Source organism: Neopelma chrysocephalum, unplaced genomic scaffold (assembly GCF_003984885.1).
Source record: "Neopelma chrysocephalum unplaced genomic scaffold, ASM398488v2 Primary Assembly neopelma1_194, whole genome shotgun sequence".
In the NCBI taxonomy this organism is placed as follows: domain Eukaryota; kingdom Metazoa; phylum Chordata; class Aves; order Passeriformes; family Pipridae; genus Neopelma; species Neopelma chrysocephalum.
The window spans coordinates 413,551-437,816 of record NW_020897856.1 but is presented as its reverse complement, the minus strand read 5'-3'; the positions used below and the strand labels follow the sequence as shown (position 1 = coordinate 437,816).

The 24,266-nt window shown below is 44.7% G+C and overlaps 1 protein-coding gene across 4 annotated transcripts; it reads left to right on the top strand.

Annotated features, from left to right (window-relative positions):
• The first annotated feature begins 1,120 nt into the window (after positions 1-1,120).
• On the top strand, positions 1,121-23,419 carry CARD19 (caspase recruitment domain family member 19). 4 transcript variants are annotated; one of them, XM_027702714.1, is made up of 6 exons: positions 1,121-1,216; positions 11,314-11,456; positions 13,323-13,476; positions 17,516-17,575; positions 19,383-19,454; positions 20,871-23,419. In XM_027702714.1, the coding sequence occupies exons 1-6, from the start codon at positions 1,198-1,200 to the stop codon at positions 20,981-20,983; spliced, it is 561 nt and encodes a 186-aa protein (XP_027558515.1). In that variant the 5' UTR covers positions 1,121-1,197; the 3' UTR covers positions 20,984-23,419. The 4 variants fall into 4 exon arrangements, with proteins under 4 accessions (XP_027558515.1, XP_027558519.1, XP_027558516.1 ...); XM_027702715.1 differs by lacking the exon at positions 1,121-1,216 and adding an exon at positions 5,245-5,294; XM_027702717.1 differs by lacking the exon at positions 1,121-1,216 and adding an exon at positions 8,915-9,019.
• Positions 23,420-24,266: the final 847 nt, after the last annotated feature.

Sequence of the window (24,266 nt, the reverse complement as noted above, 5' to 3'; positions counted from 1 at the left end):
TGTTTATTTACACACCTATTTCAAGGGGAGGATGCTCAAACAGATTTATTTACTTCCTGCCTTCAAAGAATTCAATTGTTTGGGGATTTTTAAATAATTAGTTGAGTATTTTTTTCTCCTGTGTAAAAGTATTTTTTTCTCCTGTGATTTGCACTTTACAACGGATCAGATAAGGAGCCAAGCGTGGTATTGAACATGTTTGTGAAGCTGGTTCTTCATTATCCTGTGGACAGCTCAACAGCCAACACAGTAACTTCTACAATATTTATCAGGACAATTTATGATCAGTATAGATGGTCTTATTCTATATGCTGATTTTTCCCTTTTGCCAGGAACAAGAGGTACTCAATTTTTCCATTATCTACATCATCTTGTTTTACTAATGCTGTTAAAATGTCCAAGGATAGGGTGTCATACAGCAGAACTGGGGGGGTGGGGATCCAGGTAAATATGCAGGAAGTTAAAACTGAGCAGGGATTTCCAGACCTGTGGGTGCTCCAGGCTATCACAGAACCACAGAATCTCCTGAGTTGGAAGGGACCCACAAGGATCCTCAAGTCCAACTCTTGGCCCTGCACAGACACCCCAACAATCTCACCCTTTCCCTGAGAGCATTGTCCAAACACTCCTTGAGCTCTGGCAGCCTTGGGCCCTGGGGAGCCTGTTCAGTGCCTGACTATCCTCTGGGGGAAGATAATTTCATCCAAGTCAGTTCTATTCCCATTTAACAGTTTGGCTTAACTGGCTGGAAATAAAGCGCTGGGAACTTGCAGCACAGCTTCTGCCTTTGTTTGGAGTCAGAGAATTTTTTTTTTCATCTCCTTCTAACCAACAAAGGAATAAAAGGAATTATACCAATAATAATACTATGACTACATAAATAAGACTGGAAAGTAATCCATTCTATATGCAAAGCAACCGTAGAAATTACGAGTACACACACACAAAAAAAAACCCTTTTGAGAAAGCAAACATGGTTTTCAGAGCTCAAATCATCAGCAAATTGCCACTGGCTCTCAGGAGCAGCGGAGCCCGCCGGTGGCGGGGAGCTGTGCCGGATCTCCTGGCCGTACTCGCTCCCTCCCCGTTTACTTTCGCTTCTCCAAGTAGCCCGTGACCTCTGCTTATCCAGGCGAGGAGGAGGATTGCCCCGCGTGGGACGTGTGCCGGGCACGGCACAACCCCTGAAACCGATGGATGATGCTCTACAGAAGATGTAAGTGCGTATTTGTAACGGGGAATTCGGGCAAAACAACGGTCTGAAAAGTCCGAATCTGCGGGAACAGACGTGCGGAGCCGGAGGGGCAGTGGCTCTGACGGGAGTGGCCAGCCCGACGCTGCCTTCCCAGTTTTTTTGCTTCTTAGAGCTTGTTTTTATAAATTATTGACTAAAATGTGCTGAAGGGAGCTTAGTGTGTAATCTGAGCTTTTAAGAAATATTTTATTGTATTTTCTTAAACACAAAGAAAGACTTTGTTACAGGAACTGCCTGCACTATCTGGATTTAATTTGTTGCTAAAGAGATTCAGCCCTCTTGGGCTGTGGGAAAATAACAAATTGTATTGTGATTCAACAGTTAACAGATAAAACAAAGCACTACATAGCTATGCTGCCAGGACAAGGGTGAGATTGAGTAAGTCAAGTAATTCACTCAAATAAACAAATCAGTCCGTTTAGCGAGAGGAAACAGCACTGGGTTTTGAGATTAGCTGACCAGGAAATGGATCTGCTGGGAAATAAAACATTGTTGGGCAGCTCACTTCGCTTGGCCACTAAATTAGGAGGCAGAACTCTGAAGTGGATCAGAGTTTTGGAAAGGTGGTGGGCTTCTCACAGAGCTCCTTGGCCTGGGAGCAGTTTGAAAGCCCACGTTTCTGTGCTGCAGGAGCGTGAGGATCCGTGGGGCTGTTTGTGCCCAGCCCATGGCTGTGACCGGCCCGAGGTGTGGCTTCCATATCCGCTGTGCTCTCTGAATGTCACGGATCACACCATGGGAGGGGTTCGGTGCCCAGCTCCAACCAAGTCCGTGCCTCCCAGGGAGGGTGTCCATGGCTGCTGCCTCTGCCGTGGCCATGTGGCTCCCCGAGGATGCCTTTCCAAGGCAAACCTCACAGCAATCCTGCCGCAGAGGTCTTGCGTGCCACAGGCATGAGGAGGAGATATGTTTAACCTCTGCTTCTTGTATCATTATCCGAGTCTGTAGGACAAAAATATCTCCAGGCAGCGTGGCACTGTGCATCACAGCACTCCTGAGGGATTGATTTTCACTCCCATTTCACTCACTATGTGCTGAAAAACATTTTAGATTTGTATTAGAGATTTCAGTCTATGTCACATTAAGATGACCAGGTCTTCAGTTTGGTGGTTTAGATTCTGGCAGTTTGAAAAGTTCTAAAAGCTTTTAAATTAGGAATTTCTAAAATTTCTAAGAGTTTCCAGAGAAACTTTATAGCAGAGCACAAAATGCAGTGAATTCACAAAGTTATAAAATGGTCATAAAAAAAATCCTCAGCATACCATTCTGCCATTGCTTCTTAGTACTAGGCAACACGTCTTGCTGCAATATTTATATATATATATATATGAAATAGAATAATAGAATCACAGAATGGTTTGGTTTGGAAAGGACCTTAAAGATCATCTTGTGCCATGGGCAGGGATACCTTCCACCACACCAGGTAGCTCAGGGCCCCAGCCAAAATAATCTTAAAAGTATATGATGAAAGGATTTATAAAGTGACAATTTCCTCTCCTGTTTCTTTACTAAAATACATTGCCAAAATCATTCTGGTACAGGCATGAGCAAGGCCTCCATGTGCAATAATAATAGTAATTTAAAAATCTATTTTCATGCTGTTAGAAAGATCTGGATTCCTGAGGGTAAATGGAATAAACTTAGGATGTTTATTGATCTTCTCAAGGACATGCACCATGAATGTCACAGCATTTGGCAACATTAAAAATATTTCAGTGAGGTGTTTTCCCCATGTTCTTACACTTTCTAGGGATGAAGCTGCTTTCATTTCTTGTACAGAGGTAGAGATCAACATGTCAGAGGGTAAATGTGGGGCTGCAGGTATTTTGTTTCTTAATGGAGGTGCCTCAAATTGTGATATGGCACAGGGTGGGACACTACTGTCTTGGGAGAGCTGTGCCTCACTAGGAACTGCTCCCTGGCAGGGAAGGGCAGACTCTGAAAGCAGAGGTGAGAGTATCAGAGAGAGAAATGATGCGGAAGAAAGCGTCAGGATGGTGTGGGTAACCCTGCCAGCCAAAATGCTGCCCCAGGACCTGCATGGGTATGGCCCAGGTCTCATTTCTGCAGCTGTGCAGGGTGTAACACTCACCCTGTGACACCACGGAGTGGCAGCACTTGCAAACTGCAAAAAAATTCTTTGTTTTCTTTTTCTTCTTTTCTTTTACTAACTACCATGCTAGCTGCAGCTGTCTCTCATGAGAGGGTGTACAGCATGTCCTGTGCAGAGCCAGGAGCTGGACTCGATGGTCCTTGTGGGCCTCTTCCAATGCGGGACAAGCTATGATTCCTGATCCAAGCACAAAGTCATGTCCTCACTAAATCGTTCTGGCAACTCGTTCCCACCCCATAGGGCTTCAGACACTCTGGCCTGTCCGTCAGGACATGCTGACTGACTTCCAGCTTCAGTGCTACACGCTCCCAAGACACTACACCACTCCAAGCATGGAGCCATATTATTATTATTATTATTATTATTATTATTATTATTATTGTTATCAGATTTATTATCCGTTTAACCACTCCTGGTGTATTGGCACAGCTTTTCCACACACTTGGGTTACGATGGGTTCAAACCGAACAAGTGGAAATTTAGTTTAGATATAAGGAAGAAATTCTTCCCTGTCACAGGTTGCCCAGAGAAGCTGTGGCTGCCCCACTCCTGGAAGTGTCCAAGGCCAGGTTGGATGGGGCTTGGAGCAACCTGGGCTAGTGGAAGGTGTCCCTGCCCATGGCAGGGGGTGGAACGAGATAAGCTTTAAGGTTTCTTCCCACCCCAACCATTCTGTGATTCCATTATTAAATGGCACAGAGGCAAACAAGGGCAAACCTCTCAGGGTCATATGGACTAGTATCATGCATGCAATGGGTGTTTCCTGGTTTAGCATATATGTTGCTGCTTGAGGACTTGTTACTTAAGCAAATTTTAAATAAGAAGTGTCTGTGCAAGGGCAGTTGTGTGGTTGAAGTGTTTTATGTGCCAATCTAGAGGCAGCTTTGCCTACTGTGATTTTAATCCCTCTGGAGGATTTCTGTCCCTCTTAAACATTTTCTTCATAGTTTCGACACAGTCATAATTAGAAATAACCCTGTGTCTTTGCCATAGTAGAAATCCACCTTTTCTATACAATAAAAAAAATACCAGATTTTACAGTCAACCCCCCCCCGCAATAATAAATAACATATCCCTTTCTTCCCAATTTTCAAAACTGAGATTCGCTTTCAACCCTCTGCAGCATTTATCCCTAGGAAAGCATATTGTCCTCCATACCTTGCTGGGTAATTAAATGGTGAAATTTAGTGCTGGTGAAATTTAATGCAAATAGGATTTTTTTAAATCCACGGATTTGCTTGTACTTCTTCCCTCATGAAGTTAATATATCCCAATTAATTAGATGCTTCCCTGCAACCTTTTCTATGAGACGGGTTGCCCCTGCCCCTGGGCTTAAGTAACTAGGGGCCAAATGTGCAGCTGCACTAAAACTGCTGTGGCACAGGGAAAACATGGATACGTGGATATTGTGGAGATGTAGACGTGGTATTTTGGACAGTGAAATCAGCAGTGGGAAAGGAAACTGTGGTATTACTAATGGTGCATTAGTTGTTCGGGCCAAATGTGCCTTACCCGCTGCAGGCGCGCCAGAACTGCTGCGGCACAAGGAAAACATGGATATTGCCAGGTGTAGACGTGGGTATGTCGGACAGCGAAATCACCAGTGGGAAAAGAAAATCGCGGCGTTACTAATTGTGCAATGAATCGATTCAAAGCCCGGTGGTTGTGCGGGTGCACGTTCACGGTTTCGCGCCCCCGAGGCTGTCAGGGCGCGGGGAAACCCGCCGGGGGCTCGGAGGGTGCCGACCCCGGGACCCCTGTCGCCCCGGTCGCCCCGGCTCCGCAGCCCATCCCGGCTCCCTGTCCCGCCTCCCGGAGGCACCGCCCTGGCCCCGCCGCCCCGCCCCGGCCCAGCACAGCCCGCAGGCCGCCCAGGGCCGAAGGCCGCAGCCCGCGGGCCGGGCGGGGCCGGGGCCGCCATGGCCGGTGAGTGCGGGCTGGGCCGTGAGGGACGGAGCCCCCGGGACCGCGGGGCGGGGGGTTCGGTGCCTTCCCGCGGGGTTTGGCTGCGCGGCCGCGGGTCGGAGCCATCGGTCCCTGGGGCTGGGGCGGTGACAGGCGCGCAGGGCAGAGTGCGGGGCCCCAGCCCGGGGTGTCCGGGTGTCCCGCTCTGCTCAGCCCCGTCCTCCGGCTCCTGCCGAGCGCACGGGCTGCCCGCGGGCTTGGGGGCCCTGTTGCTGCGGAGCTTGGAGGCCCTGGGGGCTGTGTGTAAGCTGGTGTCACACTCGGGGGTTAAGGGCGTTTCAGTATTTTGCTCGCTGTTATTACTTTTTCTCTTCTGTTTTTAAAAGATGTTTCAGGTAGAAACGAGTTGCTGAAGTCTGACTGTAGCCAGATGGGGGTCGGGCTCTTCTCCCAAGCAACAAGTGACAGAATGAGAGGAAACGGCCTCAAGTTGCACCACGGGAGGTTTAGGTTGGATATTGGGAAAATTTCTTCACTGAAAGGGTTGTCAAGGCCTGGCACAGGCTGCCCAGGGCAGTGGTGGAGTCACCATCCCTGGAAGTGTTCAAAAAATGTGTGTATGTAGCACTCAAGGACATGGTTTAGTGATGACCATGGTGGGGCTGGGTTGATGGTTGGACTCCATAGTCTTAAGCTTATTTTCCGTCCTAAATGACTCTGTGATTCTCTGACTTGCTGTCAGACACTCTTGACTTCTGGTGACTTGCCAGTAGCACGTGGCAGTGGGTGAGCGTGGCTGAGGAGGGTGACGTCTTTCACCTCTGTATCGCCCTTCCAGCCCAGAGGAGCAGAGCAGTTGCTTGTCGGGGGTGCATTGAGTAGCCAGTGCCATCTGATCATTTCTCTGCAGCCAGAGATTCCTTCTTAAATCTTCAGCATCCCTTTCTTGGGCTCTTGAAGGGGAAAGCCAGAACTAAATTAGTGTTAAGCTAACAGTTTGTTTAGAAAGACTTTTTCGTCTCTTTTCTGAAACGCTTCAGCGAGGAGTTTGCATGGACAGGTACAAATGGTTTGATCATCAGATCCAAACTTTCAAGGTCTTGGTTGCCAGGTTTCCTGTATAAAGTTTATGAAAATCATCCAGGAGTTTTACAGGAAGTGGCAGCTTGTGTTTGCACTGCAGACACCACTGAGGTTTCTGGAAGGGATGTTTGCAAGTTCTGTGTGTTGTTATGGCGAATGTCTTGTGTTGCGTTTTGCGTCTCACGTGTTTAAATTTATCTGCCTGATGATCCTGTCTGTTTGGTAAACTGAAGGAGGCTTTTAAGGGGAAAGCAAACCAAAGATGGAACCATACCAAAGATACAGTGGTGTCAGAGGCAGTCTCAAGAGTCCTTATGTAAATGTTAGTGGAGTTGCTAATTGGGGTGTGCACCTGCCTGACGAGGCAGTTGGCAGCATTTACACTCCCAGGCCTGGATGACAGGAGTTATGTGTTGCAGTGTGGCAAGGAGGGGCTGATCTCAGCCTCTGAATTTGAATGCAGCTGGATTTATTCATTTACTGCGATAAATACGAGTGGCAGTGCAGACCCAGCCTAAAGTGGCAAGTCCATAGGGCCTTGTGGCTTTATCCAGAAGGGCAGTGGAAGTAGATGGTGGAGGAGCATGTGCTCCTGCAAGAGGCAAAATCCCATTTATCTTTCTGGTACAGAAAGCAACATGGGGTCTGTTATGGTAAGAATAGTTAGGCAGAACCAAATTTACAAAAGGGTTTTTGACAACCAAGATAACCTGAAAGTCCTGCTTTGTGTTGTGCCAGTGGCTTGCTTTCAGGGACCAGACACTTCAGCACAGGCTGAGCAGGAGTGCAAAGGCTTGTCCAACATCCTGGCTGCTGCCCATGCCTAGGTTAGGAATTGTCTTTGACAAACTCCCTGTGAACACTGCTGTTAAATCAGGAAGAACTTCAGCAAGTGTGTCCCTGTCACCCCTGCCATTTTTCCTGCAGGTGCTGTAGCAGACAGCCTGGCACATTGTGGTCACATCTGCTCAGGGTTTTTATGAGCTTTGTTACTTCCAAGAGCAGAATATGTTTCAGCAGCCTTACAATACCAGCAGTTTGTGTAGTGGCTGGGTCATTCTACAGCTGTTGTCAGAAACCTAGTTGCCCATTTGGAGGGAAGGATCAAGAGATGCCATTTTATGAAGGGTTTCACTGGGGGCGATTTGTACTTGCAGGTGGAAAATGATGAGCGTGCTGCTTTGTTACTGTCATATGTTGCTTGTGAATTTATCATCACTAAATCAGTGATGATGTTTTATAGTCTGTTTGGTAAATTATAAATTTAATATATGTTATAATTATTTTATAATCTATTTTATCCTCTGTTTGAGGAGCTGCTGGCTGCTTTCCTCTGGTGTCTTCTAGTTTTATGTGTCCTTCCTTTCCTTCCTCAGGTGCAGGGTGTGTGTGCTGGTGTGGGTGCCTGTGCTGTGTGCCAGAGGCTGCTTGGACTTCGGGTAACAGAAAGAAGTGGTTATGTGTGGTGTGTCACGGGCTTTTAGTAATTATAAATCAATAACATTAGTCGTGTTTTCTTCCCAACTATCAGAGACAGTTCCTGAGTTTCCTGTTTGCCTCTTTGGCAAGTTTACATTTCCTGTGAGTAAGGAAAATACCAACTTTTTAAAAGCAGGTCAGGTTCAGTGTCATGGTATCCAATCTGAGCTGTATTTGCTCTTCAGCAGGGCTGAGCTCAGTGCCAGCCCTCCACCTCCTCCCCAGCACTTGCACACTTGAGCAAACCTGCTCTTGGCTCCAAAGACTGTGGGACAGGATTAAGTCCAGTTAGCTCAATGATCTGGCAGAGGGAAAGGTGAAACTGTAGTATGTTCCATTTCAAATTTGAAGTTATAGTCAATCTTTGTGCAGTCTGAGGACATTAAAATGCCTGGCAGTGGCACACCTGTGCACTGAACTGTGGTAAACTCACCTGGTCTCCCAGTTTTGCTGCCCTGAAATTTCTAGGCAAGTACTGACTAACAACATTACTGTCCCTTTAATGCTGGGGTGAGTCCTGCTTAAAAACAGTCTCCTTAGCATAAAGATTTTAAATTGTCCTTGCAATAGCTGTTGTCTCTTTGAGGCAGTGAGATAAAAACTGGATATGCAAAACATCCCAAACACCCCCTCCCTAAATTCTTAAGACCTGGCGTCACATCAGTAGCTTTGCTGCAGTCGTGAAGTCACCTGTTTTGGGGTTCCTGTTGCTTAAAAATGTTCATAATAGGTATGTTCTATTAAAAAGCTGCTGCTTGTGAGCAGTGATCACAAAACCTCATTGTACAGCCATACGTGGGCCATGACTGGCAGTGCACGGGAACAGCGACAAAGCTGCCGGAGCTCCTGGGGCAAACTGGGCCCTGGAGCCTTCAAATGCACACATGTGCTGCCCAGATATCCTTATCACTCCAAAGCAGGGTGCCATATTCCAGCTGCTAGGATTGGTGGGGCTTTTTTTGTTCATTTTCTTTAAATTTAGTGGCTGGGGCTACAGTTCTGCATTGGTGAGCGGTGTCAGTGTGGGAAGTTTCCCTTCTCTGGTCTGAAGGCAGTTCCTTGTGTGGTTTGGACAGAGATTTCTCAGAATTAGAGAAAAGACAGAAGATTTTGGAAGAGAGAGGTGAGATAGTGGAAGGATGAGATACATTTGTTCTGCTTTCCTTGAGCTGGTGTTGAGCTTGGTAAGTGCTCTTCAAGAAATATTAAGCCTTGCTCCTCATCCTAAATCCTGAGCTCACATACTTTGGAGGAGGTGCAGGTGCATGCAGGGGGAATGTCTATAGGAGATGTTTCACGGGGGCTTCTTAAACACGGAGCATCCCATAGGATGGGTGAAGCATCTTGCAGGTGCCTAAGCCAGGCATTAAACATGTCCTTGGCAGGCACAGTTTAGCAGTAGCCAGAGAGGCCAAGAGCATGGTCCCATTCTCTGCTCCTGTCTTTTGGCTCAGATGGTAAGAAAATATAGCCCCTGAAATCTCAGAGAGGCCTCTGCCCTGTAATTTGGTGCCCCGGGTGGCAGCAAAAGACCTTGGTAAGACCTCATAAACTGTCACGTAAGGTGATGGTTTGCTGAGTGTGTGTAAATGGAAACTACCAGGAGGACAGGGAGCACTTGGGACTGCTCAGAAAGTACTCTTGGCTTAAGTGGAATCTTCAGCTGGTCCCAGTTCCCTTCACTGGTGTAACTGCTGTGTCTGGACACTGTAATGACGGGGCAGCAACAGAGAGGAGATGACACTCTGAGCCTGCTTTTATTTCACTTTGTATACTCATTCTTTTGGACTTTTAGCCCTTGCTGTGGTTGGTTGGTTGTCACAGCGTTGTTTGAAGTTTAATTGCTCGGCTGTAAGACCCTGGTTTAATGCATGTTCTGTCCAAGTGCAGGTGCAGAGTTGTTGGTGACACTGAGAATCACTACAAATCATGTCACTGAGGCAGAGGAGGGGGAGGATGCTTCGGGGAGCTTCATTACCCAGAAAGCATTTGCACGAACAGGCACAACTTTACGGTCTTCCTGGTCCTTGCCTCAGCCCTTTGTGCATGCCAATGTGTTGATTTGAAGAGAAGTTTGATCTCAGCTCTGAATCCAGGAGAACCTGGAACTTCTCGCAGCAGAAGGGAAGTATTTCAGCACAGCAAGTTTTTCATGGCAGTGTGTTTGTGACAGTGCACTACAACTGCCTTGGAGCAAGCTGTGGAAAAGTGAAGCATTAGAAAGACGTGGAAGTAAAATGGTGTTTGCATAAAAAGTAAGAATGTAGCTGGAATCCTGTTGTGCCCGTGGAATCACAGCTCTCTGTGCCACATCAGTAGCGGTGTGTTCTTGTTTGAATAGGAGTGGCACTGGCACTGCAGAAGTAAGTGATGGTCACACTGGGAGGTTTTCCTGAACCCTTTCCTGTAAATGCTGTCAGTGCTACACAGGTACAGAAAAAGGACAATGTAGTACCCAAACCAGTGACACTACAGGAAGGGCAAGGGCTGTGTGTAGGTGCAGTGCATCAGGGCAAAGTTTTTTGGCTCTTTTCTTTCACTCCTTTGTTTGTCTTCTCTAAATTGCAGGGCACAAGGGGCTGATGGTTTTGTATTTTCTGGTAGCCAGAATACCATAAAACCTACACATTTGCTTTAAATGGAGAAAGTGCTGGGAGTGTGAGGGTGTTTTGTGTTTGTTTTCTGTGCTGCTCAGTTGTAAAGCATTGTACTGGCATTTTAACACTCATTTCAGACACGGTCATGGATGTTCTCTTTTTAAATCTGATAAGGGCACAGTAACCTGTGGAACCAGTCTGTGCTTGTATCTTAATCTAGGGATTACAGACAAGCAGCTATAGAGAAAGCTATGCTCCTGCAAAATCCATTGCTGACAAATTGGGTATGATGCCTAAACCAACAGCAAATCTGGATTTGTGTATTTGCAGAGGTTTGGGTTAGTAGAAGAAGATGTGGTTTATTTGTGTGTGTGTATTTGAGTGTACTTACCTGTAAAAATGTACTACTTTTTGAATGCCCTTTCTTCCCTTCCTGTGTGAAATCCTTTCCTAAAAACCTTGATGGCCCCTTGGCAGAGATGCTTTTATAAAACACGTCAGTTTTAAATGTCATAATCTGGCTTCCTATATGATAGAAAATTTATTTTCAGTGATTTATTAACTTCAGAGCTGTGTTTGATTAAATACCCATCAGTGCTTGACTTCTAAGTGATTTAGAACCATCTTCCTTTGGAAGGAGAGAGGCAGCAGGACTGACCAGCCAGGAGTTTGGATGTGTGTCATTTCAAGTGGATGGGTCTTTGGAAGCAAAGGGCTGTGTTGTGTTTCCCTAACAGATAGTTCGCTTTTCTAAAATTAGGTGGTGGTGGTAATTTTAATTTAGGTATTTAATCACTGGTAGGAAAATGAAATTTACAGAATTTAAAAATGGCTTGTTAATTAACTGCTGTGGTTTGTTCTGTCTGTTATTTTTTCTCTAGATCAGTCGTATTGTCATCGGCTGCAGCACGACATGTATTTCCTTACAAGCACTAGCCGACTGAATGAGCAAGTGGTTGATAAAATTATTCTTCAACTTAACAGAGTCTACCCCCAAATTCTTACCAATGAAGAAGCAGAAAAGGTAATTTGATGAGTTCTGCTGTGTCTCTGACTGTTGTGTTGTTTTTGCAGGTCACTAGCCTAGCTCTTCCCCACAGACAGCCAGTCTTCCTCACCTCCTCATTGCTGACCGGTTGTATCTGGGATCTCATGTGAGAGGAGCAGTCACAGGGCTGGCACATTCCCCATGCCAAGTGGTTATGAGAGAGGACACTCTCCCAGCAGCAGCTGAGTGCCAGGGTCCCTGCCCTGACCAGGAGCACGCACCCTCACAGCCGCTCCATGGGCAGGAGTTCACCATCCTGTGACCGAGTGCCCCACGTGCCTCCTCCTCACATGGGGCGGTGTGGGGGTGTCACATCAGGTGATCTGTGCTGCATCCAGCTCTGTCCACAGAATCATCTCTTTTAGCTTAATCAGTTTTAGTAACTAATTAATAACTCCGAGTATTGGTAGAGAAGGAGGGAGTGTTAGTCCCACTGGTAAGTGCAGGAGCCATGGGAAGTGGATGGAGTTAGTAACATCTTGCAGCGGTGCTGCAAGGCCATCCTCCCTGGCATGAATCTTTCAAAAATGGGAGGTGTTTTTAGAGAGAAAGAGCTTCTAAGTTTGTGTGGAGACAAAGTTAAAGAGCTTCCCTGATCCTACTTGTAACAGTTTGTACTTGCCCACTGCTGGCTTCCTGTCTGCACAAGGCTCAGGGTTTTGGCATATCAGTGCTTTAACCTCAGGAAAAATGGGTCTTATTCTGCCATAATCAAACCCCGTGGGGACAATTAGTGTTTTGTGGTGTAGAGCAGAGCTAGATCATCAGCTGAGCCAGTCTTGCCACTCAGTTATGATAACCAGTATGACATGTGCCAGACAAGATCATCTCATTCCCTCAAGAGCTTCAAAAGAAATACATAAAGAAACTGTGAAATATGATTTGTGAGTTCTGCACTTAGACAGCAGTGAGCTGCTTTTGCATGGGTCCAGGCAAGTTTGTGTCAACTCTGTTGAGTGTTTAGGAAGCTTGTGATCTCAGCTGTATCTGGTAGCTGTATCTGTGGGAATTTAGTCAGAATAAGGAGTGTTGTGTAAGGTCTGTGGCATTCTTGTCCCCCTTGAGCAGGAATTGTTCCCAACTCAGTATGCTCCAAAGGTTATCCACTGTGCTGCGATGAAATATGATGCTTTGCTGAGAATGGCTTTGGACATTTTCCAAATAAGCTGAAATCAGTTTGATGTGTAAGCCTAGGGATGCATTTTCCTTCTCTTTGTAAGGTCTCCTAATACTTATCACATTCAGCACTACAGAAAAGAGGTAATTTCCTCTGCAGCTGCTTGCCATGTCACCTGAGTCATGGGAATTTGTTCCTTTTGAACTGGGCACTCAGCAGTTAATTGTGCTGGAATCAAAGAAAAACAAGGAAATATGTAATCTTGGGATGATGAGCACTCCAGTACTGGGACTAGGATAAGGAGTATTAAGTGCCTTTTTGGGGATCATTACTAGACAACTGAGGGCAAATTTGAAATCATCAAGCTTTATTATAAGATTTGACGATATTTTCTATCAACAGTCAGAATAGAATTGTAAGAATAGCAAGTACCATGTTAGCTTGGATCCAGGGAAGACATCAAATGCAGTGGCTTTCCCTTGATCAGGATGGAAAAAAGCATGAGGGGAAGCAGAGGCAATATCCTCTCCATCAGGCAATGCTGACCACGTGGAGCTCAGTGCTCTGCAGTGCATGTATGTCCTTTATAGGTTCTGCTTATTTTTTTTGGCCTTTGAAATATCAAAGAGGCTCCAAATCTTTGCTCCCTGGCATACTGGAAAGTGATTTAAAATTGATCTCTATCTGTTGTAATCTGTCTTCTGATGAGTGCTTTTCTCTTACAGTTCAGGAATCCAAAGGCATCACTCCATACCAGACTCTCAGATCTGTTAAAGCACCTTCAAAAGAAAGGAGACAGACACTGTCAGGAGTTTTACAGGGCTCTGCAGATCAATGCTGAACAGCTGTTTAATGACCTGCCAAGTAGGAAAATCTTGAGTAAGTTGATTTTTAAGTTGATTGAGTTGTGAATTTCCTCATCAGTGAATTTCCTCCTTTCAAATGAAGTTTAGGTTATTTAGACAACCTAAACAGGTTATAAATAATATAAATAAACAGATTATTTAAATAAATTTTGGGATAGACCTTAATTCCTTCTCACTGGAGTTTTCCAAAAGCCGTACGGGGATTTGACTTCTTGTTATTTGCTGATTAGAGTGGGCAAAACTCTTTGATCGTTTTGAAATATTAATTATGTCTTTAAAACAGTTTAAGTGCAACATGTCAGCAGTATAACTCCTATGAATTACAGCTTCTCTTTCATAGCCATTGCTTCATAATGGCCTGTTTATTTCCTCTGTGCTTATTTTGACTTGCAGCGCAGGGGAACATCACAAACCTCCAATTTGTTAAGCTCAAATGTCTGCTGGCCCAGGAGCTTGGCTTTCCCTCAGTCCATAAATCTCCTTGTTGTGTCTAGTTTAACACGAAGCACACATTCATAGGCCCTTGCACTGATGGACTGTGATATTAAAATCACTTAGGACTTGTTTTGTGCAGCTGACAGGCCTGACTGATGTCCATAAAGCTGCCCCCCAAATACACTTGTATGCACTTTGTAAGGGCTGAGGCTCAAACAGATTTGATTCTGTACTGCAAAGGAGTTCATTTCTTTAAGGAAAATTTCAAGCCTGACTTGCCAGCGTGTGATAATGCTGTCTAATGTGTGTTGGTCTTTCTTTTTTTCCCTACCTAAGAACACTGTTGCAAGTGGATGGGAAATCGGTTCAGGCATCCTGCACACTGAAATGACTTGAGGAGCTTGAGGGAAAACTCCCACATTTATGTTAAGGAAGCTGCAAAAGGACTGCAGCTTAAGAAATCCTTATAAAGTATCCCAGCAGTAATGCTTCACCAGTCACTTGATTTCTTCTTGTAAGAAACTCCAGAGTGAGGTGCCAGGGCAAATTACAGGCATGAGACAAACTCCAGTGGGATTCAAACCATTACTGCAAAAGTCTGTAGATTGACCTCTTTTATTTCTGCAGTGAAAATGTCGTGTAAAAATTTATATAGCTTAATTTCAACTTTCATTTTGAAGGAAGGGATTTGTATCTACCCAGCACAAACACTGTGAGGCTGCAGAGTTACCCCACGTCCATACCTGAACCCTTTTGAACTGGGGACTTCAGGGCCCATCCCTGCTTCAGGATTTCAGCTGAGCACCAATCCCAACTGATTGAGCCTCGCAGCAGCTTTAAGACAGTGTTATGATTTGATACTCACCTTGTAGAAGTCATGCCCTGTGGGAAAACAGGCTCTTAAACCAAGTAGTTTTGGATCTGTGGTTTTTACTTGCGTAGAACTCAAGAGCAACAGGTTTTTCTGCCAGGCTGACTAGAAGTCAGCAGACAGCTTGTGTAAATTAAGAGCAGTTTAAAAAGCCTTAGTGTAGTCACTAAGAATAAAATTTCAAGACTGTTTTGATGTTTAAGAGTTCAAGCTTGTTAATGTTCAATAGCACCTTCTACAAGCTGTTTCTGATGATATATCTTTACAAGGAGACTTGGGTAAGGTCTGTGGGGTGTTTTCACTTTTAGCTAGAGCAGAAGTGTGCTCATCCTTGCACTTGATTTATGTGGTGACTCAGAGCTTTCCTCAGGTGACAGGGTAGGAAGGGTTAGAGCTTCTCATGTGCAGACTGTGCATAGCAAGTACCTGTGCTATAAGTGCTTCGTGTTAAACATGCAGCTGCTTGTGGTGCCCCAGAACTGTTTTGCTGCTGCAGCATTATGCAAAGGGACTTCAGTAACCATCAAAAGTTGTTAAATTCTCTGTATCTTGGCACACTCTCTTATGTTAACCATCCTCAGAAGGATGAGAATAATTTAAATATGTGGGTTAAAACACTACTATTTGCCGAGATTCTGCAGTTTCCTTCTATTGACCTGAGAAGGAAATACTGAGATGATTGTGTTAATATGCTTGCTGCTTCTTATGAGTTCTGTAATTAAAACAAATGTCTGCAGTCTGGATTAAATGGTCAAGGAATGGTCTAGTGGAAAGTGTCCCTGCCCGTGCCAGGGGGGTGGAACTGGATGGTCCTTAAGGTCTCTTCCAACCCAAACCTTTCCATGATTCTATAATACTCTTAGAAGTACTTGTTAAATTTGTCAAATTTAGCACAGGGCATTTACTGAATTGCCACTAGATTTTGAAAATGTGAAGAAGAAGGAAAATCCCTAACATGGGGAGTTTGTTCTAAGTGCAGATTGAGCTGAAACAAACAGCATTACAAACACCTGGAGAAATTATTGATAAGGACATGGATGAACCATGGCCAGGATGGAGTTCTGTAATATCCTACATACTGTACATATGACAAATGTTTTCTACAGAGGAAATCCTTTCAAATATATCTTTTTCATTTTTAAAACAGCTTTAAAAACTGTGCTAGAACAAAATTTCTTTGCCTGAAGTGTAAATTGCCAGCACAATGTCTGGTAATGTCGGAGCATTCCCACTAGAGGGGGGGTAAGGCACACGGTTGGGGCAGCCTCAGAGCTATTGAAGGCAAACAGGAGCTTCCAAGAGACTCAGAAAATGTTTTTATTTCCCTCAGTGCTGACACAGACTAGAAGGATAAAGGCTCAGACCAGCCCCAGGCAGCAAAATCCTGAGAGAAGTGCAGAGGTCTGGTTGTGCTCTCCTGTGCAGAGTGAGGATTTCCAGCTGGAGTTCCTAGGGAGGACATCAGCCCCTCAAAGGGGCCGGCTGGGTGAGGCTGCCAGTGACACAGAGTGCCCCATGGAGGCTTTGCAGCAATCCTTCCTGCTTCAGGGACTCTCAGGCCTCACAGCAAAGTGCTGCAGGGGTTTCTGTCCTGCACCAGTGCCACGTGCCGTCCCCACACGGAGGGGGACGTCTTTAGCAGGGAGGTGGTTGTTCCCCTGACAGCAGGTCCTGTTGCTCCCTGGGTGTGCAGGGCAGTTTTCCAAGGCACCTCACCGAGCTCCAGATGTCATGTAGGAGAAGGAGATCAGTTGAAACCAGTCAGTCTCAAATTATTTCCTGCTGACAGCCATATTTGGAGCTCTCACTTTTTCTCCTTTCCTTTTTTTAACCCTTTTAACCCTTTGACCGTTGGGCTTGGTGATCTTAGAGGTCTTTTCCAACCTTTATGATTCTGTGATTTTTATGACCACAAAGAGATGTGGCTGAAAAAATCGTTATGCAGATTGGTGATGTGTTGAGGAAAGTCACTCCTCTGCCATGTCTGGTGACTGCTGTGTGCACACCCCTTCTGCAGTGTTGTCTCCACATCTGTGTGGCAAAGGCAGCTCTAAAAGGGTCTTTCTGCCCAGAGTAGAAACTACTGAACATCCTGTCTTAAGGCCAACCTCCTTTTCTACTTGAATTTGCAGAAAGATAGAGGCAAAAATTATTTATGCCAAAGGTTAGCACGTAGAACTTACAGATTTTCAAAGAAGCTGAGCAAGTCTTTAGCCAAGACCTGAATTTAGGTAAATGATCTGCACCAAGAGGCTTTTCCCAAGTGCTTTATCCATTAAATACATCAATACCCAGAGAGATTTGCTCAAGAACAGAGAATGGTGATACATCAAATTATAAAGGCGTTTTCAGATTAGTGCATCTATTAACAAATAGTTTCTATTTATTACCATGAAAATTGCTGGCATTATGGAAGAATTAGCTCCTGGTTTTAGTTTAGAATTAGTTTCCCATTACACTTGGGAAACAAGTGTAATGTTATTTATGTGCTCAGTGCTTAGGCAGATCAGAGGTGGAGCTGCAGCTGTTTGTGGTTTCATTCAGGTGACTGTGTGCCTGTCTTTTGATCAGCATATCCCCACCTTTGACTCTAGTGATGATCTGCCTTTGGAGGGGTTAAAACTTTATGTCAATATTGGGTATTTTTTTGAAATGTGTTGTTTTGCACCATTTTGCATGTGCTGATTATGTTTGTTTGTTTGCTTGAGCTGAGTACTAACTTCTCATGTGTTGCTTTTATTTCTAGAAACCTCAGATCCCACAGAGATAGACACTGACAAGGAGCAATATATGCTAAATGACAGGGGTAAATAAACCATACAGTGTCACCGGATGGAATGGCTTTGCAGATTACGATGCAATTTATTTTATCATGTAATTTGCATTTCATGTAACAACTAGTTTGGTTTATGATGTCTTTACTGTCACAAGTTAAGTAGAATTAATGGAGTAAAATGTATTGAGCTGCTGTTGAGGAAACCAGTGCCAGGAAATTGAAGAGACTGTAGAGTTTAATCAATATTTACAATGGTATTTTCACTTATACTGTTACAGCTAAACTCTTCATTTCCTGTGATTTCTTCAGTGCTTGAACAGTAAGGGCTATTCAGATGCTGCTATCACTTTGCATAAGGCCATCAGTTTGTTTTTTTAATATGACTTTCAATTTTTTTCATTTTTTTGAGCTCTCAGTTTAAGTACAAATCATTTGAAAGCGAAAGCAGAAAGGAAAGATGTACTTAAATATATTTTCCTTAGGAAAACATGTTAATTATTTTCACCTTCCTCTGTTCAATGCCAGATTACACAGACAAATATTTTATTCACTGTAGGATATTTTGGAAAGGAAGAGCTGAAAGAAAGATGAAGAATTTTCTGAATTTATAATGAACTGTTTTATCATTTAAGTTTAATTAATATTTTATTTAGAATTTTGGATACAATTATAAGATATTCAAGACATTTTCTGTAAATTATGCCTTTATGCCAGTTTTCTGGAAGAAGACTGAAACAAGGGGCAGAAACACAGTTTAATGCAATGTATACTTTTGCCTGTGGTGGTGTTTCTTTGAATATGAACCAAATTGCTCTTCAGATTTTTCACATTGCTGTTGCTGCCTGCATCATAAAAGTACAGGAGGAGCAGAGAAGGTGCTTGGAAATAAGAAAATGAAATATTATTTTATTTTATTTTTACTTTTTAAAAGGTTTTTTTCCTGAGCTGTCCTCAAACTGGAGATTGTCTGGCCTCTAGCCACCCTCATTGGGAGGTTACATCCCAAGGAGCAACCAAATCCCTGCTCCTTTGCTGTTTCTCCAGTGTCAGCTCCAGGAATTTGTTAGTCTGCAGTACACTTGTCCTTAAATTGACAGATGTAGTTTAATTGTAGCTCTATTCCTAGTGAAGTGGTAAATACAAATAGAATATTGGGCGATAAAGAAGCAGATATAAATCTTTACGAGGTTTTGTCAGTAGCTAAGTATGAATTAGAAAGGTTTTACTGAACATCAATACCAACCATCAGCATTAAATGTGTAATTCCAGGCAGGCAGTTTCCAGGGGGAGATTTGTTTTAGGCCCACGTGTGGCTCTTCATCTCAGCCCCCAGGAGAGCTGTAAACAGGAGCAAGAATATCTGCTCTTGTCATGAGAATGGAGTTTGTGGAACACCTGTGGGGAATAGAAAAACCCCCTAAAAATGTAGCTCTGAGGGGCTGTGGTCTCTTACCCTCAGGCAGGGGCTGTGAATGGAAGTGCCACGCCGTGTGGTGAGAGCCCTGCAGGCTGGTTAATGTTTCTTGTGCTGTTTAAAGGGGGTTTGCACAAAGTTTGAGAGCGATGAAACATCCAAGGAAGCTTTCCCTTAAATCCTACAGGCTGTAGCAAGATGAGCAGAGGGGAACAGAGGGTGGTGGCAAAGCAATTGTAGTAAAAATTAATTGCTGTCCATTAAACGTGCCTCATAGAACATTAGCCACAGAACAAACAGAATTGTGAATGTGTTAGCTTCATTTGAATATGCTTAATTATGCATATTAATAGCAATTGATGATTTATGAACCAAGTTAAACTTCTGCTGCTTTTAATGTGTTCCCTTTCATATTTTCTCCAGGCCCAGTGTTTTTCCTGGCCTGTTTCAGCGTGGCTGCAGGACTTGCCCTGTTTTGGTATTGCTGTAACTCAGGTGAGCTGCTCTGTGGGGTTTCTCTTGGAAAGGGAAAGGGAACACCTTGGAGGGCTCTGCCTTCCCTGAGCACGGGACAGAGAGGGCTCCTGATCTGACATGTCTTGACGGGGAGGGTCAAGGTGCCATCATTCATCAATGAGCTCAGGATACAAACTGCACTGCAGACGTGCTGCAGTATAAATAATGGATAGTTTGCCTGAGAGGATGCCACAAATAGGGACTCTTTTTAAAGGCAGTGGTCACATGAGCTCTTGTTGCTATAGCAATGGGTCATGATTCCCAGCAGTCATGAGACAGACCCAAGGCCTCTGGTTCCCACAGCCCCTGGGGCCGGTGTAAGCTTGGCCAGTGCCAGGGCTGGACTGTGCTGGCTCGACTGGCTGAGCCCGAGCAGCTGCAGCCATTGCCCCTGCTGCTGGCTCTGGGTGTTGGCTCTACCTTTCACTTTTGGGTTAGTGCCTTCTGCTCCTTGTGCCCCGGACACAGCAGTTACAGTTACATTGTTCTCTGCTGGTTTCCTTCACAGAGTTGTAGGTTTCGAGTAGCACCAGTCAATGGACTTTTCAGGTGATGTGGAAGTCTGGGCTCTGTGCTTCATTCCCAGATCAGAATCCCTCAGCTGGACTGTCCATGGTGTCACAGTTTAAGGCTGAGGGAACCCTTAGACCCTCAAGCCAAACCCACGTATTTCCTTAGATGCCATTGCTTCCCTTCATCAGGTTCAGTCATCCACATTTAATAAAAGCATTTTCAGAAAACTATTCAGAGGCTGATACCAAAAACCAGAGAATTCATCACTTCCCCTGATCCCAATTAGTCCATAGCATTATAAGTGTGTATCTTACTCTCAATTTGAACTGGCTTCAGGTCCAGCCTAACATTTTTGTTCAACCTTTCTCTACCAGACTGCAGAGCCCCTTGCCCCTTGTTTCTGTGCCAGCTGACTTTGCATATTTTCTCCCTGGGGAGCTCCTTGTGCCTCAAGTCAACTCTATGTCTTTAGTTCGTAATTTTAGCAAAAACAATCTCAACAAGTGTTTTGTTGCAAGGCTGCTTTTTCCTGTTTGTGAGGCTCTTTCCTGACTCTCTGTAGTATCTCAGTGCCTCGTGTGTAACAGGGCCACCAGCCCTGGATGTGGTGGTCCAGCCTTGCACCATCCAGTGCCATGCTCAGGCATAAAGCTGCCCCTTCCCTAACTCACCAATCTCCTCTTCCTGTCTGAACTTGCAGCAATGAATCCCAACAGATTCATTGTTCTCCTCTCTTGGCAGTTGATTTCTACATCGAAGGAAATTTTTCCTCCAGTTATTTTCAATTGATTTTTAATTTTTTGCAGGTGCTGCTTCCCCGCTGAGAATGAAACTTAACTGTGTTCACTTTCTCTTTTTCCTCCCATCTTCATTCTCTTTTAGATACAAAAGTCGTAGGAAGAGCCAGGAGAATCTTGGGCTTTTCTCCTATTATCATAGGAAGACATGTTAGAAATATTTGTATGTTGTATTTGGAAGACATATCAAGAGAATAAGGAAGAGCTGCCTCTTCGCCTGTCTGTGCGGTAACCTGCCAAGGGAAGCCAACGGTGCATAAATATTAATCTCCTGTACTCATACCAAAGATTTTATTAACTAGCTTCATCAATAATTGCCTTGCCTCCAGATGTATTCAGAATTTCAGCTATAAATGTCCTTCCCTCTGGGAACGGACCATTTATTTTTGTAAATGCTTATTTTGAAATATTTGTCGTTTGGATGAAAAAGGTATTTTTTAATACAAGCTTTAAAACGATCTCCTAAGTGAGGGCCTGAAGCCATGTTTGCATATGTGTTTTATACTGGAACGAAGGATCACGACTGTTTGAAGAATGCTAGCCTGTCTTTTGTGGTAATTAATTTAAGAAAAGTACTTCAAACAAACACATGCACTCAAAGCCTTATTAAGAAATGGATCTCCGTTTCAGAACTGTTTTGTCTAGATCCTTTTTACTCCCTGCCCCTGAGCTTGGGTGTGAAAAGTTTATGGGTGCCAGTTCTCTTTGTGTCTGCCTTGTACTCAGTGTGTCTTTGGATTCCCCACTGGTGCCTCATCCCAACCTGTTCCTGGTCAAACCCTGCTGGCCCTGGTTTGAATGCCCTGGAGCTGGTGCTGACTGGTTCCAGGCCCACAGAGGGTCCCAGGGACTGGAATGTCTGACCTGAAGCACTTCAGACTACCAAGATGTTTAAGGATTATTTAGTTCTCCCTTTCCCAGTGAAGTGCTTTGCATTCTGTGTGGCTAAGAAACGGAACTAATCCAAGATACTTTGCAGTGACTTAAGTGTCATGACATGGGGCTTTTTTATGGCCAGAAATACTTGAAGAGCCTGGGGTTGTTCATATGTCATGTGATGATGTTCTGTTTTTTTCTTTTCTGTGAGTTGAAACCTGAGAAACTTGCAGAAACCATTGTAAGATAAAATTCCTGAGGGAGAGGCAGGGAGTTGGGCTGCAAGTGAAGCAGCTGGGGGTTTCTCAGCTTGCTCCTGCCTCAGTCAGTGCCAAGGGCTGTGGAGAGTTCTTCAGTTACTGCTCAAGAGCATCACGAGCTTGGGGAGACCATGGTCCTGTACCTGGTGAGAAAGACACTTTTGCGGCTCTTCATTCAGTCAGGAAATTTCCAGATCAAATCAAATGTCATCTGAATAAACAGATACAGCACAAGTTACCAAGTACTGGAGGATCTCATGTGAAATTTTCAGTCATTTCAAGTGTTTTTTTGAAAACAGACTGAAAATTGTCTTTCAGCTTTAAACCTTATTCATGCTATTAAAATGTCATCATCAGGGACTTTTTATATGGGTAGGTAGTGACAGGACAAGGGGAAATGGTTTTAAACAGGCAGAGGGCAGGGTTAGATATGGGGAAGAAATTCTTGGCTGTGAGGGTAGGGAGGCCCTGGCAAAGGTTGCCCAGAGAAGCTGTGGCTGCCCCATCCCTGGAAGTGTTCCAGGCCAGGTTGGACAGGGCTTGGAGCAGCCTGGGCTAGTGGAAGGTGATCTGTGATCTCCCCCAAAGCAAATCTTCTTGTAATGACTGTGTTTCATTCCAGTACAGCACTCTCTTGATAGAGCAGCAAGGATATAGTCCAGGGGAAGAGTTGGGTACAAGGCCAAATCTCCCAGCTCCCTGATGTCCCTGTGCCAGTAGAGTGTTCTGTGTCCACAGGCAGACATGCCCCAGGATCAGCAGTGGGCCAGGGGATGCTATAAACTTATAAAATCCTGGTTGCTGCAAACATGGAACAAGGCAAATGCCATGGAACAAAATAACACCCAGCAGAGCAGGTTTTTTGACTCCTTCCCCCTGCCCCCACCCCACCAGCTCATGTGTCTCGATCCCATCTCAGGGAGGACTCTTATTAGGGAGAAAACATCATATTTCCTACAGAATTGGGCAGCCACGAGGCTCTGCTGCCCCTGTTACACAACAACTGCTGCTGTGCTGCCTCCCAGCTTGGGGAGGGCTTTAATCGTGGTCTCTTGTTTTCTCCCTGCCTTGCCTTGGCTTTAAGGTGAAAACAGGTAGTATTTTTCTCCAGCAAAGCAGATCTAGTTTATAACATTTAAAATCATCCCTCTCTCCACTGCTGCTTACCTCATCTAGCTGCCCCTTCTTGAGGGACTAGAACTACCTCTGAAAGCTGAAGGGGTTTTAAATCTTTGCTTTGAAGCAAAATTTGAAACCTCATTAGAGGAGCAGTATACTGTTGTACACACAAAAATCATTTTTCCAAATAATACAATCACACCTTATTTTGAAGCAGAAGCAGAGGCCTTACTGCTCCCTGGCAGATTTTTTCTTTTTAGCTTACCCCCCATGGAATAATGGGTTACAAATCATTGTGAGCTGCTCCTGAGACTTGCAGAAGTTATCAGTGCCTTTCTGAGTCTGAAGATGAGAATTTGCTGGACTGCCTTCTTGGGTCGATCTAACCCTGTGCAGCAGGACATGGTCCTCCTAGTGCCTTAAACAGTGCCTTCTTGGCATGAAAACCATATGGAATCAGAGTCATAGACTGGATTCAGTTGGAAGGAACCTTAAGGATCATCTTGTTCCAACCCCATGGGCAGCCCAGGTTCCACTAGCCCAGGTTGCTCCAAGCCCTGTCCAACCTGGCCTTGGACACTTGCAGGGATGGGGCAGCCACAGCTTCTCTGGGCAACCTGTGCCAGGGCCTCCCCACACTCACAGGGAAAGATTTCTTCCCAATATGGTACAGGGAAGTTTACTAAGGGCTAGAACTGTATTTCCTCCCTTCCTGAGGTTGCTTGAGATGAGGATGCCTCTCAGGGGGAAAAAAAAAAGTGATCTGGGATGAGCTGTGCCAAGGTTTAGAGCTGGGAGGAGAGAGGAAAGATGAGTCTTGGTTCATCCCAGTGTTAAAGGACCTGACAACAAAGAATAGAAAATAATCTGTTCCTTTATGAGTGCCAGTTCCTAATTCCAAAAGTGAAGGTGAGGCTGCCTATAGGACTTGCATGTGCATAGGTTGGGAGACATTCTTGGAAGATTTTTCTTTCAGAAGCTTCTCTGCAAGCACATGCAGATAGTGATGGTTCTATCTTAGCTCCTGGAGGAAGACTGTGTGTACCTGCGTGGGAGTCAGGTCCTTTTTGGCAACTAGCGTTATGGACTTGGGAATAAACCAAGCAGGGTCTTGGATGAGGCTGCCTAGCTGCAGAATTCCAGTTTCCCTGGCAAGTCTAGAATATCTTGGCCTTTGCTGCTGAAAGTGTGCTGGTATTTATTTATAACTGTGCTTCACTCTGCAT

Excerpts from the sequence above, each read along its gene's own strand:
- CARD19 (XM_027702714.1), top strand. Across the intron at positions 17,576-19,382 it reads ATATATGCTAAATGACAGGG|GCCCAGTGTTTTTCCTGGCC; the intron begins GTAAATAAACCA and ends TATTTTCTCCAG. Across the intron at positions 19,455-20,870 it reads TTGGTATTGCTGTAACTCAG|ATACAAAAGTCGTAGGAAGA; the intron begins GTGAGCTGCTCT and ends ATTCTCTTTTAG.